Source organism: Arachis hypogaea, chromosome 12 (genome assembly GCF_003086295.3).
Source record: "Arachis hypogaea cultivar Tifrunner chromosome 12, arahy.Tifrunner.gnm2.J5K5, whole genome shotgun sequence".
Lineage (NCBI taxonomy): Eukaryota > Viridiplantae > Streptophyta > Magnoliopsida > Fabales > Fabaceae > Arachis > Arachis hypogaea.
Genome location: NC_092047.1, coordinates 103,996,680 through 104,014,044, shown reverse-complemented (window position 1 = coordinate 104,014,044; position 17,365 = coordinate 103,996,680). Strand labels below are relative to the sequence as shown.

The 17,365-nt window shown below is 33.9% G+C and overlaps 2 protein-coding genes across 2 annotated transcripts; one reads left to right on the top strand and one right to left on the bottom strand.

The window, feature by feature from the left end:
- The first annotated feature begins 3,835 nt into the window (after positions 1-3,835).
- Positions 3,836-8,260, top strand: LOC112727989 (GDSL esterase/lipase WDL1). Its single transcript, XM_025777954.3, has 6 exons — positions 3,836-4,176; positions 5,202-5,279; positions 5,694-5,834; positions 6,603-6,679; positions 7,582-7,731; positions 7,864-8,260. Exons 1-6 carry the CDS (start codon positions 4,033-4,035, stop codon positions 8,075-8,077), a joined length of 804 nt encoding a protein of 267 aa, XP_025633739.1. The 5' UTR covers positions 3,836-4,032; the 3' UTR covers positions 8,078-8,260.
- A 401-nt stretch (positions 8,261-8,661) lies between these two features.
- Positions 8,662-14,408, bottom strand: LOC112727988 (LIMR family protein At5g01460). Its single transcript, XM_025777953.3, has 14 exons — positions 13,611-14,408; positions 13,156-13,241; positions 12,350-12,465; positions 12,095-12,205; positions 11,856-11,954; positions 11,625-11,747; positions 11,363-11,425; positions 11,213-11,277; positions 10,489-10,598; positions 10,267-10,381; positions 10,106-10,171; positions 9,661-9,771; positions 9,221-9,287; positions 8,662-9,128 (listed from the first exon to the last, which is right to left on the bottom strand). The coding sequence occupies exons 1-14, from the start codon at positions 13,958-13,960 to the stop codon at positions 9,081-9,083; spliced, it is 1,530 nt and encodes a 509-aa protein (XP_025633738.1). The 5' UTR covers positions 13,961-14,408; the 3' UTR covers positions 8,662-9,080.
- Positions 14,409-17,365: the final 2,957 nt, after the last annotated feature.

The following is a 17,365-nucleotide window of genomic DNA, read 5'->3' as shown; positions in this document are numbered from 1 at the left end:
TTCACTATTTGAGAATTTATATTTATATTCTTTATACCATAATTACATATATAGAAGAAAATAAAAAATATAAAACCCTTGAATTTAAAGGAATTATGTTTTCAAACCATTCCAAGTTACAAAAAACTAACTGCGATAACTCAAGTCAATTTGAGTTTAATCTCCAATAAATTCATTGCTACTTCATCGAATTCAACATTCAAATACAAGGTCACAATTAGTCACTGAGTTCAATTCAGTCCCATTTTTTCAGGAAACAAGTCAAACTATCAAACAAACATGAGTCAAAAGATATCATTCTCTTTTGGTATTTTATTGAGATCAAAAGTTAGCATGGAAGCATTGTGTTCTTTAGAAACAACCTGGAACAGATGAATTTAGGTCTGAACGTGAGGTCTAGACCCATTTTAGGGTAGCTTCCGACGTCTTCTAGAGTCGAGGTGTCGTCGTTCGAGTTCCTCGTGAAGAGGTGAGGGTAGTACTTGCAACGGACTCTGATACTTAAGTTAGCAAGAGTTTTAGGTAGGTTTTTAGTAGATTGGAATTCGAAGAATACCTGAGAGTGTCAGGGTATTTATAAGTGTAGGTGTAGAGTCAATAATCATTTTTTGAACAATCTCATCTTTGATGGTGGATTAGCTACTCCCTTTTGGTAGGAAGATTGTTGGGATCTTCCTTCTACATGGATGAGAGTGATAATAGGGGTTGATTACTTATTTAGATAAGTAGGATTAAACTTACGTCGTCACAATCGATTTCTGTAAGGTCGAGTATGGTGTCACCTTAGCTATTATCTATAAATTGGACTTTATTTATTTTAGACCAGGTTAGATAATAAGCCAGAATATGAATAATTAGTAACAACTTTTTAATTAGAGACAAAATTAATTTTTTAATAACAAATGTGTTGTCTTTTTTTAGTGTTTTAACAACTAAATCGATTACATATATTTATGTATTGTTTTTAGTGTTTTTGTACATGTATATTTTTTTTATGTCTTTGTCTTTTTCATTTTGCAACAACAAACAAACAAGCAATCTAATATAATTATCACAATTTGCAAACCATTCGAGCTAAAATTGATTATTGTTTTTATAAAGTTCGAACTATTTATGGTATATCAAAAATTAAAGTTTGGATATTTATAAACAAAAAATAATTCAGTTTTTCTTTTCTTTTTTTTAAGGTTTCTTGTTTTGGTGAAATAAAAAAATGATAATTTTTTAAATTTTATAAGATTGAATAGAAAATATCAATTAATTATTTTACATAAATTTAATTACTATGCTTAGTGTGTGACTTGTTGATTTTTTTAGAATGGTTAAAGTTTGATAATAAAATAAATGACTTATAAGATGAATTTATTGATAACTAAGTATTAACTAGGGTTAAGTACTGAAATCGTCCCTAAGGTCTGGGGTGAAAATCAAAATCGTCCCCAACCTTTTTTTGTTATTAAAATCATCCTCAACGTTACAAAACGTTATAAAATCGTCCTTTTCCACTTCAATTTTATTTTTTTACCATATTACCCTTCATTAATAATAAAAATAATTAAAATTAATATTAAAAAATTAAAGCAAACTCCCCCCCCCCTCTCCCCTCCCGTAACTCCCTCACTATCACACCTACGCATCATGTTCTGCATCATCTTCATCATCCTTATCAGCTTCTGTTCATAGCTTCTGCATCTAGGCAACTTTCTTCCTCTCCCTCTTCTTTTTCTCATGGCCATCACCATTGATTCCAGAACTATCACACTTTCCTTCTCTCTAAATCACTATCACACACCCACAAACTAAATTCAACAACAGCAACAATAAATTAACCAACAAATTCAGCAACATTAACACACATTTAGCAACAGCAACCACAAAATGAACAACATCCACAAAATAAATCAACAAAAATTTTAAATTTAACAACAATTTAGTAATCATCATCTGCAACTTCAGATCCAAATTCAATAGCAACAGAAATTAAAAAAATAAAAAAAAGAAAGAATTTTTTTTCTGAAGAACAAAAAGAAGAGGGATTCGAGACTGAAGACGACAAATTCGAAGACGCTTCTATCGATCCCACCACCCTATGCTCTCCACCTTCCCAACCTCTCACAACTGACCTCACTCCTCCTACCCACATCGATCCCCATGAAAAGTGGTGAGCTCCAGGAAGCAAAACAGAGAATCAAAGAAGCATAACAGGAAGAAGAATAAATCTGAATCTGGAAGGAGCAATACGGCAAGAAGGCAGAACGGAGGCGCAACACTGCAGGAGGCAGAACGGAGGCGTGGCGCTGTGAGAGGAAGAACGCATGCCGGCGCTGCGAGAGAAAGAGCGCGACGGAGAAGGAGTTGGCGCCGAAGAAGAGTCAGAGAACATGGTTGTCGTCGAGGAGTAAGGATTGAGGTCGGTGATGGAAAGGGAGAAGAAGGTGGAGAAAGGGATGAGGAAGGTGAGACCAACGTTAATGGAGGAAGGGTTGAGGTTGGTGATGGAAAGGGAGAAGCTAAGAAGGTGGAGAAGGAGGTGGGGGCGGAGATGATACGGTGGCGGAAAGAGAGAGAGGAAGAATTGGGGTTGTGGTTGGGAGGGAGGGTTCGAAGAGGGGTAGGAAGAAGGAGATGAAAGGGAAGAGAGGGAGATACGGAGACAGGATGGGGTTGGGGGAGGGGGGTGTTGGGTTTTTTTTTTTTATTAATTTTAAGGGTAATTTGGTCAATAAAAAGAAATTAAAGTAAAAAAGGACGATTTTATAACGTTTTGTAACGTTGGGGATGATTTTAATAACAAAAAAAGGTCGGGGACGATTTTGATTTTCACCCCAGACCTTAGGGACGATTTCAGTACTTAACCCTATTAACTAACTCATTGTTTCACAAATTTAAATAATTAATCTAAAAATTGAAATAAAATTAAGATATGATATTTTGGTAATAGAATTATAGCAACTGAGTATATATATATATACACGATTATGTTATATGTATATTAAAATTAGTCATTAAATTCAGTTATTAGTATAAAATATATATTAAAATATAAATACACATTAAAAATAAATTAAACTATACATATATTTATATATAAATATATTAATAATTAATTTTAATGATTGATTTTAGTATATAAATAATATTTTTAATATATATATATATATATAATAATAATAATATAATATCAATAATCAATAATAGCATGTCAATCCAGTACCACGTGTCAGTAACTACTATTTATATTAATGTTTTGGATGGTGACATGGTGTATGTTAGGATAACGGCATCTAGAGTTATAAACAAATTAAAAAAAAATTAAAATATTAAATATAAAAATAAAATAACTAAAATGTTAAAGATAAAATTAAAATCCAGCATAATTGCATAAGCATTGAAATCAAAAGCTATACTTATCCCCAAATATACACTAAATAAGTAAGAGAATCAACTATGTTTTTTTTATCACATACAGTAACTTTTTGTTTTTCTTTAAAAAACTAATGGAATCCCATAGTTACTTTTACTTTCTATGCAAAATTCGAGCATTAAATACTGACACTAATTACACCATTATTCAATTATTATAAATAAAAAAATAATAAGAACATCTCCAATACTAATTTTAATTTTATTTTATTTAAAATTTTATAAAAATATTTATAAAATTATATATTATAGATAATAATTTAAATTTAAAAATAAAATTTGTTCTTTTAATATTTAGTATTAGTTTAATTAAAATTTTATATTATTTTATTAACATATTTATTCAAATAACAAAATTTTATTGATTCTTGATGATACTAAATATCAATTTTATTTTATAAATTAATTTCAGGCAAATTTTAATTTTGAATTAATTTACTTATCAAAAATATAAAAAATAATAGTCTACAAACACTCTACTAGAGATATCAAAGACTGTGATGTTGACAACAAGAGAAGACACTAAAATTAAAAATACATAAATAAATAACAGATCAGAATCATGTTCGTCTATAAATTTGCTATATGGCAGTGCCAGTGTAATATTATATGCGAGAGAGAGAGAGAGAGAGAGAGAGAGAGATGGTAGGACCTGTGAGGCCTGAATTTGTGTTGTTTGGTTCATCCATTGTTCAACTTAGTTTTGGTGATGAAGGTTGGGGATCTATTCTTGCCAATTTGTATGCTCGCAAGGTACTTAGTTTATATAATTTGATTAATTTAATTTCATGTTACTATATATTCTATTTATCTTCTTGTTAATTAATTAAACTTTGATGAATGAATGAATGATTGAAATCTCATAAAGTTTAGAACTTGTTGACTTTTGGTTACATGCATGTTGTGTTGACATAGGCCATGATGAAATGTCTGCAATTCATCTTTCAGATATATACGTATGTGCAGCGTGTGGTTCTTGTGATTTGTGGACATGAGTATGACCCATTATTATTGAGATTTGTTACACTAATTAAGTAATTATTATCATATGAGTGATTAAAACTTAAGGGACAGGTTTAATCTCCAAGATTAATATGATGGCATCACTAGTTCGTCCATTTCTCAAAGATGAAGAGACTAAAGAACGAACTTGTGATGATGGAATAGACACTAGTGAATTTCTTGTGTGTTTGAATCGAAATCAATTTTTATTTTATTATTATTTTTAATCTTGATATGAGAAATAATTAATCTATCAGAACAAACATACTTATTTTCTCTGGGAGCACTTAAGAACTTCTCTGTTGTAATAAGATTTGGATTCGTATGACAGAGACAAAAGGAAAAAAGAAAAAGTTTCTCCAAAAACATGATTATTGAATTCAATGGAGTAGTTGCAACTTGTATGTTAGGGAAAAAAATATTCCAATATTACACTAACTTGGATGCTAAAAAAAATTCCTTAAGTAATGGTGGTCACTTTCTTGGTGGAAATCGAAAAAATAAAGACAAACCTGAATTATTGAGGAATATAATATCCTTATCTGAATTGAAGTCATATTAATGACTATATTGTGTGATTTTTTAGTTGGTGGTGGTCCTTCGGCACTCCACATATAATTTGAATAATGCCATATTGTTGGAAAGAGACTGATTTTGGAGTACATACACATCTAAATTACCCTAAACTCAGTTTGTGAAAAAAAAAAAAGAAAGTTAATTTACATTGATATTATGGTTCTCCAACTTAGTTGAATTCACTCATCTAACTGACTTAGGCTGATATAGTCCTGCGAGGATACTCCGGTTGGAATTCAAGACGCGCTTTGGAGGTTCTTGATAAAGTATTTCCCAAGGTAACTAATTGAATCCTTAATGCATGTTTTTGTTACATATTATATAGCTTGAATAATCTTAGTTCAATATTGTCGATCTAAAATGATTTTATACCGACATCAAACCATGTATTACCACATCGATATCCAGGAATTGTTGTTTTTGGCATTAACTATCCTTGAATGATTATGTGATGCCCTCAAACAGCCTTAGAATAAAATCTATTCCGAATCAATTCAAGTAGGCAATGATTTATTTATGGATAAAGTATATATTTTGTCGTTAAAGTTTGTTAAAAGTTTCAATAATATCCGTAAGTTTTATTTTGTTTCAAAAGTTTTGGATTTGCATCAGATATATCCCGGACAACTAATTTTTCAAAAAATTTAGGACTAATTCAAAGAGGCAATGATTTATTTATTTATTGAACTCAGGATGCCAATGTACAACCATCATTAGTAATTGTTTACTTTGGTGGCAATGATTCGGTTCGACCAAACCCACATGGTCTTGGTTCTCATGTACCCCTTCAAGAATACAAGGAAAATATGAGGAAGATAGCCATCCATCTTAAGGTAGAAACACCTTTCTTTCTTTCACACTAGATTACTACTTTGACATCATCTGAAATTAGAATAAAATAAACCTCTAATCTTGTCTCAAACAAAAAATATAGAAAACAAAATCGTCCTTCAAGACGCTGAAATAACAAATTACCTTTTTACTATTAAAAAAAAAGAGTGATAATTAGGATTAGTTTGGTAAAACTTTTTGAAGAGGTGCTTAATTATATTTTTTAAAAGCACAAGTTCTTTATTTTGTGTTTGGTAAATCGAAAAGACTATGTGTTTGTGTTTGTGCTTACAACTTGTAAAAGAAAGAGGTGTTTTTAAAAGCACCTTTCAAAATTGGCTTATACTTATCAAAATTAAAAATTCTAATATAATCTCATACATTAATTAATTTTCAAATTTAACTTTTATATTTATGTCTATTATTAGTTCTTTTTAATTTTAAAAGTTATTTTACCAAAGTCGTGCTTGTATTTATTAAAAGTTATCCAAGTGCTATAGTTTTTAAAAAGCTGTCTTTTAAAAAACACCTTTCATAAGGTACTATCGAAAAGAAAAAGTTTTACAAAACCAAGCTTTTGTCTTTTTATTAGTACCAAATCAATAGTGAGAGAGAAATTTATCATTTTCGAATCTAGAAGTTCTACTCGATTTTTATTGTTTTTGGGACAAGATTGGTGAAGTTTATTTAAACTAATTAAAAGTAAAATATATTTGTGTATTACTTCTCATATCCATTGCTACTAATCTCACCTCATTAATGCTTTCCAGAGCTTGTCGAAGAAAACTCGCCTAATATTTCTGAGTTCTCCACCCATCAACGAGGAACAAATCCGCAGTACACTCAGGTTTTGTCCACAATTTTTTGTTATTTGTGTTTTAATAGAGATGCTTGCACTTCTACTAATAGGTTCCTCAAACCTTCTAAGATTAACATTAACATTATTGTCACTTATTGCATTATGAAGCTAGTAGATCTTTTAATTTGTAGGTTGGATCTTTTGCGACTATATAACCATCTCATCAAAGAGTTTTAAGTTATTAGATACACAAATAATTTTCTTCTTAACAAGGCCTGCTTAACAAGGATATAAGCTTTGATGCTATGAATTCAGTGACTACTAATGACTATAAGTTGACTAACAAATCTAAATTTAACTCATCTATGGTGACTGCAGTAGACAAAATAAGACATTGGGTTGACAATTCACCAACCAACCCAAATGCTTCTAACGAATTAAATCAATTTGTTTTCAATTTTTTATTTTTATTTAAAAATCTTCTAATTTTTTTTTACAAAATTCTGTTTAATGTGAAAAGTAATTAAAAACGGTCTTGATAATCTACTGTGGTAAAATACTAAAAACTGAGCCATCAAGAAGATAAGTTGGTCAAATAAAATCACTACCCTCCACGTCTCAATATAATAGGATAGATATTTGTAGTCACATAGACAGGTGACTTTTATCTTCAGCATAGACGGCACCATTTTATGAACTGTCTATCTCAAATGATTAAGTTGTTCACTAGACAAACATAGATGATTTATATGTATCAGCAACCCTCTTGTTTTTGTACCCTTGTCATCATTCAGGGTCAGGCATATATATGTCATAAAGTCCAAGCTTATGATATAAAAATCAAACTTTTGAGGAAAAAGTTTTTATGACAGATTAGCTTAGGTAAAAGCTTATTTTCCGATACATTTTAATCTTGAACTCTAATGAACTAATGATTGAACCAAAACCAGTAAACAACTGGGGGATTTAGGAAGGACAAACGAATCCTGTCGAATATATTCCGAAGCATGTTTGGAGGTGTGCCGCGAGATGAATGTCGAGGCCATTGATCTCTGGTCTGCACTACAGAAAAGGAATGACTGGTTAAATGTTTGCTTCAAGTAAGTATGCCAATCACGTTCATACTTTCGCCTTAAGGGGTGTCTATATGTTGAGGTCATAAAGAAGTCTTAAAGAGTAAACTTGAAAAACAGTTAAAATCTTGCTTCATTTGTTTGCATGGTGTTTGACAGGGATGGGATTCATCTAGCATCTGAAGGAAGCAAGATTGTGGCAAAAGAGATATTGAAGGTTCTTAGAGAAGCAGACTGGGAACCTAGTTTGTACTGGAAGTCAATGGCAACAGAATTTTCAGAAGACTCACCATATGATCCAACTGGTGTTGATGCAAAGACCCCTATAAATGTTTCTAATTGGATCTTCCAGGAAAGTTTTCAATGGGACTAGAGTTTTAGCAGTGTTTCATGAAATAAGGTGTTAATAAATCTTGAGACAAGTTTATTCGTGGTTTTGGGAATGCCTAGCGTCAACTCTGTTTCATCAATTTGTGACGTTAATGTACTTAATTACTTATATTCTTGCTTTATGCTGCAAGCCATATAATATAAACCACTGGGTTTTGCATCCAAATAAGTAAATTATAGATGATTGTGTTGAGAGTCTTTTCCTCAAGTAAGATTGTGAAAAACAAAAGTAATGCAGTCTAGAATATTCCTATGATTGCTGAGAAGTCAAGTGTAAACAATTTTTAAAAATTTCTGAACCAAGGACGCGGAATTTGAAATGCAAGATCAAGTGGGTGACACTTATGCCAATCCACAACACCAGAAAAATGGTCGATTGCTGTGTCAGTTTATCATTTTACTGACATCTAATTATACATTCTCAACTTAATAGCCATTTAAACAAAAGGGGTTAACTAGATAAATAATTGAGGGGGAAAAAAGAGGAAGAAAAGTACAGCACAATTAAACTAAAAAAAATAAAATAATCCCCTATCAACACTATGAACATGCCTACAAAAACAGATGGAGCATAAAAAGGCAACTGGTACAACTTTCTGTTTGGTAAGATTTGAATTACATCAAAGTCTTCTAGAAACCCAGGAGATACGTGTGCACAAGATATTCAATTACAGAATCAGAAGAATGGGTAACACAAACCAAGCAACAGAATAATACATACAAAAGGTGTGAGAAGAAAGAATGAAGACACCTCAGTGACAACACAGGCACCCCATCTTAATGATTGATTACACTGCAGGAATATGCTTCTATTCGGATTATGTTTCAGCCTAACTCTATATTAGCATTCAAGATACATCATAAACAAAACTAGGCCATAACACATCCGAATACTAAAAACCATTCTAAATGATATATGATGTGACAATGATTGTACAATGGGATCCCTTCAGAAGACACTGTTCCATACTCTTTAGACCATTACCTCATGAAGACAATTGGAACCTGCCACTAGGCTTTCTTCTTCTCCATCCCTGACATTTTCCAAATTCAAAAGCCATTCAGCATCACCAATATTAACAAGAATAAAAGAGAGGAAGGAAAAATTTTAAAGCCACAAACTTACAAAGATAAGATAATACACAAATGTCAATCCAGCCAACACAACAAATGCGATCTGAAATACGTTGTACCTGTGACGTAGCAGCCATTTTGTCAGGTTATATATAAGCAAAGTATAGACAAAGGAAAAAATAATACAAGTAAATATTCATAACATTCCTAATATGAACATCATATAAGTTATTGATGCAACACACAAATGTAGCCATTAAATGGTGAACACTGAATCAAATATTTACTGTGAACACTGATCCAATATATTTTGGGTGTGTGAATACTATTATACATACAAAACCTAGTGGAATAAGACGTTGTTGTTGTTATAGTACAAGAAAAAAAAGTAGACCATCCCACTGTGCGGTATATATTTGCAAACTATTAAAAGGTTCCACATTTGCCCTTAAAAGGACACAGGAAAGTGAAAAAAATTCCGGCTCTACTCACTTGTACAAATATTTAATTCCACGCAGAGACTCCAAGGTGTGGCCAAATATTTCCTGTGCTGCAGTTGCTTGGGCATAGTAGGCAAATGCTGTCGCACAGAACTGGATCACACTGAAACAGTGAAATAATTGAACATTATTAGCAGTTTAGTCAAAGCACATGAAAGCATGAAAAGTGCCCGACGCAAACCATACCATATACAGCGCTATTTATTAAGCTCCTGATAACCAAACTACTGACAAAATCAAATTGAAAATAATAATAATAATAATTCAACTTAAAAATTTCTAGGTGAAAATCAAAGCCTACATTTCTTTAACACCGCTAATGTATTCTTTTAAAACTTGAACTTCCTACTATATGTGACCAAAGAAGAATAAAAATCACTATTGTGAACGTAAATCTGTAGATGGCAACCCATTGGGATGAGTAACACATTACGTACCTGATGGAGCAGAGAAGGATAAGGCCCACATTAAACAGAAAAGAGTTCATGAGAGTTGCTCCCCATCTGGCATAGGTAACATATTGAGTGATTAATATAAGTATTATGGGACAAAGAGAAACAAGCTACTAAAATGATAGATTTAACAACTATTTGATTACTTCATAGGATGTATAGTAATGAAAACTAGTCTCAGCCCTAGCATTGTTGCACCAGCAATAACAGCAAGCAAAAGGTAGAAGCAGAAAAATGCAAACGCGGCTGTTCCCAGAAGACCTGATGAAAGCAGTATACATATTATTCAGAATAACTAAATAAGGCATAATGTAATTTATATAGCTTATGAAATTATAACAAAAAAAGGCAGGAGTATTCCGACAAACCCCATATACTATCCAGCTTGATGAAAACTTCATTCAGGAAAGAAGATAGAGGAGGATCGATTAATAGATAGATGATGATATGTGCAACCCATGCCACAGAAACAATAAGCCTGGAACAGTTTTCGAAACTTGAGTTAGAAGAATACAAGAAAAGCATAACACCTGTTTAAGAATAAACAATCTCCATCAGTCACATCCTCGACACTTTCCACAGCAAAAGTTTCCAGGAGATATTACCGTAAACTACCATTGAAATAAATAAAAAAGCGCACACGCGCAAAAACAAAATTTACCTTAAATTAAAAGACCACCCAGAAGATACTTAAATCATTTAAAAATGAACATGAAGAGTAAAATACAAGCCAGGTATAGCACCCTTTTTTATTGGGAAAAAATTCCTGTAATTACACAGGAAACTAGTTTTCATACAAACTTCCATCCCAAAACAGTGATTAAAAACAGACCAAAAAGCATCCTAATCACTATGGATAGTCAACAGCCCCAAATCTAGCACAGATCACAAGAAGAACTATCCACCAAACAACATTCTCTAATTACATGTAAAAGTATAGCTGATTGCTAGACATATTCATTTTCTCTCTCAATCTTACAATGTATTGAGATTAAGTTGAAGGGCATTAGTATAATGGTTTTATTCAGACTAAGAGGATTCCTATTCTTGTCAATTTACAGTTTCAATTTAGTCCAGCAAATTTGGTCTTACCCTAAAATTCCCAAAACAAGCTTTCCCAGATATCCAAGAACTGTTAGTGCCCATGTTGTCTCAGCCTGCATTCATACAGGATCGTAAGAAGGAGAAACACTATTCATCGTTTGTGACTGTAATTCAGAAAGGTAGAAATTCAAGAGCTACCTGTTCGCCTTGTGGGTACATCTCCTCAAGAAGCTTTACATCTTCTTCTAGTTGAAACAATTCCTGCCAAATTAAGTGAGATAGGTAAGTGAAAAACTAGAAGCATATAAACCAGAAGAGCATTTCGTTAACTGCACTGCAGACAACTTTCAAACACAATCTAGAACAGCACACTTCAAATCAAGATATGCAAAGCAGATTCCAACAGGGCTCACATAAAATTTTACACGAAATGCTTGTTAATTCACCAGTATTTGTTTACCTTTTCTACTGACTTCACATTTTTGCGAAATTTCCTACCCTTTGCACCACTTCTTTCTTCTTGATGAAGTGACTCAGCTGCTTTCTTCAGTTCTCTTGCTTTCTTGCCCAGCTCAGTTGCTTCCTACAGTAAACAACCAACCAACCACACCTTAAATATATAAGCATATCATAGAAGAAACAAGCATGTTGTCATTTTTTTTATTTCCTCTTCTATAAGAGCACCCCTCACCTTGATATATTGTGAACGAGTGATAACAGCCTTTGGGCGCCGAATAAATGAAAATATAAGTCCTAATGGAAGACAGGCAATGCCAACACCACCAAATATCTGGATTTAATGGGGATATAACAATGATTAATATCATTAACAGGAGAGTTTAGCCATAAATATGAAATGGCTTGTGAAATTCATTGCTTAAATTAGAAATTTTAACTTTAGATAACAACATTTCTTAAAGAATTACTTACAGCAAAAAGCACAGAACCAACAATAGTAGCAAGAGCAACAACATATTCAGGGAAGGTAGTACGCATGGTCCACGTTTTCTCTGATGAAGGATTAGCCAAATATGCAGAACACTGTTTTCAGGACAAATGCAAAACCAGAATCAGAAACAGCAAAAGAAAAAAAAGAACGAGGAGGAGGAGTTGAAGGATACAGAAATATAATTCCAGAAAGAAACAAGATCCTGTAAAAGGGGGCTATTAGAAAAAAGAAGAGACCTGACGGGCACCATTTCCAAGGCATTGTTGACTGTTACTTAGGCTCCATGAACTTGGAAATGACGTTGTGGAAGAAGAGAGATGCCTGACAGTAAAGTCCACCTTCCCAACAAGCCCTAACAGATCATTCAGAATTTGAGTAGAGACAGTCAGTCAGCGTTTGAGGCTTCAACGTCAAGTAACAATTTATTTTAAAAGTTTACTCAACAAACTGATAATCTAATTGGTCATCATTTGACACTTGGCAGTCAGATTTTAGACTCAATAAGAAATTTTCCACATAATTACTTAGAGGGCAATCCTTGGTGCACAAGTAAGATTGATGTTTGGCAACCTAGTGCTCATGAATTCTGGTAGCAGTGTCAAGGAATGAGTCTCCAAAATGGTGGAGGCTTAAGAACGGTTTCATATTCTAATCTATTGCATTGCCCCTTCATGCAAGAACCAAAGCTTAGAGGCCAACTAAAATGCAAGAACCAAAGGTTTCCTGTGCAGATGCAGCTTTATACGGTCGTCTACTATTATACTGGATTAACATTCATTTGCCTTAATCGTTACACTTAGACAATATATGGCTACTTCATCATAATGTACACCAAACATGTCCAACCACTCAACATTAACAACTGAAGTAAACACAACCATCAATTGAAAAATCCTTATCGTAAACTTACTCACATAACCTATGTAAGACTGTCATCTGGGGTTTTCTACCATCAGAAATGGAATCAAACTATTCCAACCACCCACTATTATAGACTTATATAAAACATAACAAGGAACAAGAGCAAATAAATATGCCATACCGTACAAAATTCCCAGAATGAGAGCACACACGATAGCAGTGGTCACCATCCACAACAATGCACTCCTAATCCTCTTGCCAATACTCCTGCAAAAGCACATAACAAAGAAATGGAAAAGGAAAAAAAATCAAATAAAGCATCAACTTTCTCAAATCAAACTACATTACAAAAACGATCACCATCAAGCCTTTTCCAACTAAAGTCTAAACCATATTAATTTGTGATTCTTTCTACTTTATCGATGTTCTAACTGTTGCAAATTTTCCGCCTTATCATAAGTTGTCAGTAGAAAAAGCGCCAAAGAATCTAAATCATTTTCAACTATTTCGTAATTGTAAGTTCTTAATTCTCTCAACCACGCCACACCATTTTCAAAAGAAAAAGTTCATTAAAAAATTTAAACATAATTTAAAATTTGAAAGGTAAAATCATACAATTAAAACGTGCATACTTACTTGTCTTGGTCGCCTTCATAGTAGAACATTGCGAAAGGAATAACGAAGAAGACAAGCACGGCGTCGACGATGTACACGACGAGCCACAAGGTCTTCATCGGGAGCGTGAGGTTGCACGCACCATTGTAGATCGCGTGGCGACACGCCTGCCGGTTCGCGACATCTGCCGGGAGCATGAGAATGGAGATTGCGGCGACAGAGAGACCGAAAACGACGACGAATTTGGGGAAGTATGCCTGGTTCTTGTCATCAGGATGCTGGTAGTTCACGAGAAGGTACACGTTCACCAGGAACACGATCACGCACACCACGATCGCCACGATCAACAGAGCAAGGTTGAAATCCCCCATTGTCGCCCAATGATTCCGTTTTTTCTCTCCTTCGATTCGAGGCTCTCTTTTTGTCTTTTTTTTTTTTTTATGAAAGAAGTTTTTTGGGGTTTCGAATCGGAAGAGAATGGAGAATTTGGGGATTTAGGGTTAGGGTTTCGGGAGAAGGGATCGTGGTGGTGGATCGGAGGAAGAAGAATAGAAGAGAATGGCGAAGAGCATTGTCTTTTTGTTATTTTTTTGGTTCCGGTGGGTGGTTTTGAGATGGTGGAGATGGAATTACTATTTGACCATGCGAGGGTAGATGGATATCACTAGCGGTTTGAGGGTATTGATGTAAAATCATAGGAACTTTTTTTTTTCCTTTTTCTTTTTTGATTTAATTTTAGGTTTTGTTAGAGAAGAAGAGATAAAAGAGGAGAGAGGCAATCTGTGCTGAGTTTGAACACAGGCTGTACTGAGACGGGGTGAGGTTGTAACTGACGCTTACGATATTTCTTTTTTTTTTTTTCTGTCTATTTTTTTAAAAAAATAAATGGAATTTTTTAAAATAAAGAAATTAAATTATTTATACGGTTAATATAAATAATAATGTTGATTTTGTTTGTGATGATAATAAAATTAAATCATCAGACAATTAAAAATATAATATAATGTAAAATTTTATTTTAAATTAAGATAAATACTAAGATAAATATAAAATTTAATTAATTTATTTTTTTATACTTATTTTTCTGTTTTCTTTTTTCTTTTGGGTGGGTTTGCGTTGTGGGCTTCAGGGCTTGTTAACGTGAAGAGTGGGGGAACCATGTTTTATTTTGAAATAAAAACCGCTTGTAACCTCCACGGCGCTGACAAAGAAATTAAAACACACACTAAGAAAGTGGCCAGAGCTTGTAGTATCAAGTCCAAAAGAAGAGAAAAAAATCTGACAAAAATATGTTGTTTTGCTCACCAAAAAATTATTTTATTTTAGTGGTGAATAGAGAAGTTCAAGTTTATATGTTAAGACCATATGTGATACGGGGTTGTTCGTTGAAGAACAAATTTTATTTACGGAAAAGCTCTGCATACAAGCCATTGTATGCTTTACAAGTTCATTAAACAATAAAATCAAAATACGCGCTCCTCCATATACGTTGATTACACGCGCTATATAAGATCCCGCGTATATCTAACTACCAAATTTAAAATATTTGTTTCTTTCTTCGTTATTTTGAGATTTGGTTGTTCTTCTTCTCGCGCGTCTTCCCTCCTTCTTCTCCATCGTTCTTTTCCTCTCCTTTTCTCACTGGTATGTTCTTCGTTTACGTTACCTTTTTCTCTCTCTGCAACTCGAGCTTCGTTTTCTATTTTGATTTGTTGTTTTCTGAAATCAAAGTTTGAACTCGTTTTGAAGATAATGGATCATTCAACCTCAGATTGTCAGCTGAATCCAGGCGAAGTGGATTATGAATTTGAATCTAACGAAGTTCTTGAGGTTTGATTTATATAATGAATTTTCTTTCAGTAATTTGTATAGCATTGTGTAGTTGAAAAATTGCTGAACATTGACTGTGAATCTAACACGTTAACATGAATCTGTCGATTCAATATATTAGTTGTGATTAATTACCTGGAATTTATAGCAGACACTCGAGTGTAGATCAGGTCTTTTTTTGGGTGTATTCTTGCTTGAAGTGTGGGTGTATCTACAGTACTGATTTTGTTATTTTAATTGAGTTATTGTTGTTCAGGTGTATTATATCAGACATGATTGGGTGTGTTTTTAGTTTTTGACATGGTGTATTCTGCAGCCTGTGTATTTACAGTTTATGGCTTTAAAGGTCATTGTGTAGTTGAGTTGTTGCAGTTCGGGTGTATCATATTAGGCATGATTGGGTGTATTTGAATCATATCTATGGGTGTATTCACAGTTTCTGACACGGTGTATTGTGCAGCCTCTCTCGGTTGTTGATGACGAGCTTGTTCCGAAGGTTGGAATGACCTTTACCACCCTTGAAGATGCTGGAAAATTTTACAGGAACTACGCCAAGGCTGCAGGTTTCTCTACAAGAGTTCGGTGCACAAATAGGAAGGGAAACGAGATTAAGAATCAACTGATTACATGTAGCAGAGAGGGAAAATGGAAATCTAAAATATCTCCGACCGAGAAGACCAATCCGACAGCCGGTTTAAACTGTCCTGCAAGAATTTATATACACACATTGAAGGATGTCGGTGCTTGGATCATTTCAAAGGTTGTGCTCGATCATTCACACCCCTGCTGTCCAAGCAAAACAGAGATGCTCAAACAGCACAGGGAACTAAGCATGTCCATTCGTCGTACAATAGAGAATAACGAGGAGGCCGGTATCAGACCAAGCAAAACCTACCAATCATTTGTTGCGGCTGCCGGGGGTCACCGTGAGTTACATTTTATCGAAAAGGATGTGAGGAATTATATTACCAGGGAAGTGCGGAATGTTTCCGAACAAGAAGATGCAAAGGAATTCGGGAAATATTTGTTAAGAATGAAAGAAAAGAATCAGAATTTCTTTTTTGAGCTCCAACTCGAAGAGGATCAATCGATTAAGCTGGCTTTTTGGGCCGATGCAAGAAGCAGAGCTGCCTTTGAGTATTTCGGAGACGTCATTTCATTCGACACCACTTACAATACAAACAGGTAACAAACTGTCCCTGTTTATGATGCTAAATTAATGTATTTTTACGAATCCACAGCAGAGGTGTATATTGGCTGTTCCATTGGGTGTATACGAAGCATTTGTTGGGTGTACCTAATGATTTTGCATTCTGGACCATGGTAATTTGTTTCAGGTATAATTTGGTCTGTGGTTCTTTTGTCGGGGTGAATCACCACGGTCAGTCAACACTTCTCGGATGCTCTTTGATGAAGAACGAAGAAATTGAATCATTCAAATGGTTATTTCAATGCTGGCTTCGTTGCATGGGAGGAAACGCTCCGAAAGGGTTTCTCACCGATCAGTGTGCATCAATGAAAAGGGCTTTAGAGGCCTGTATGCCAACAACAGTTCACCGTTGGTGTATTTGGCACATCATGAAGAAGATTCCAAGCAAATTAAACGGGTACAAGGGACATGCCGATATTGAACAAGAAATGAGCCATGTTGTTTAGAACTCTCATAGCAAAGACTCATTCGATAGGAATTGGAACGATTTTCTGCTGAATTTTGGTCTTGCGGACAACAAGTGACTTTCAGGTAATGTCTTTTTAAAATCTGCAGCAGAGGTGTAAATTGCATGTTCCCTCGGGTGTATTTATAGTCTGTGTTTGGGTGTATTATGCAGATCTGTACGAAAACCGTCACATATGGGTTCCTATCTATCTGGGTCGCAGGTCAGGTTGGTTCTTACGTTTCAGACGACACATAGCGACCTTCTGTCGATCGCAGGTCAGGTTGGTTC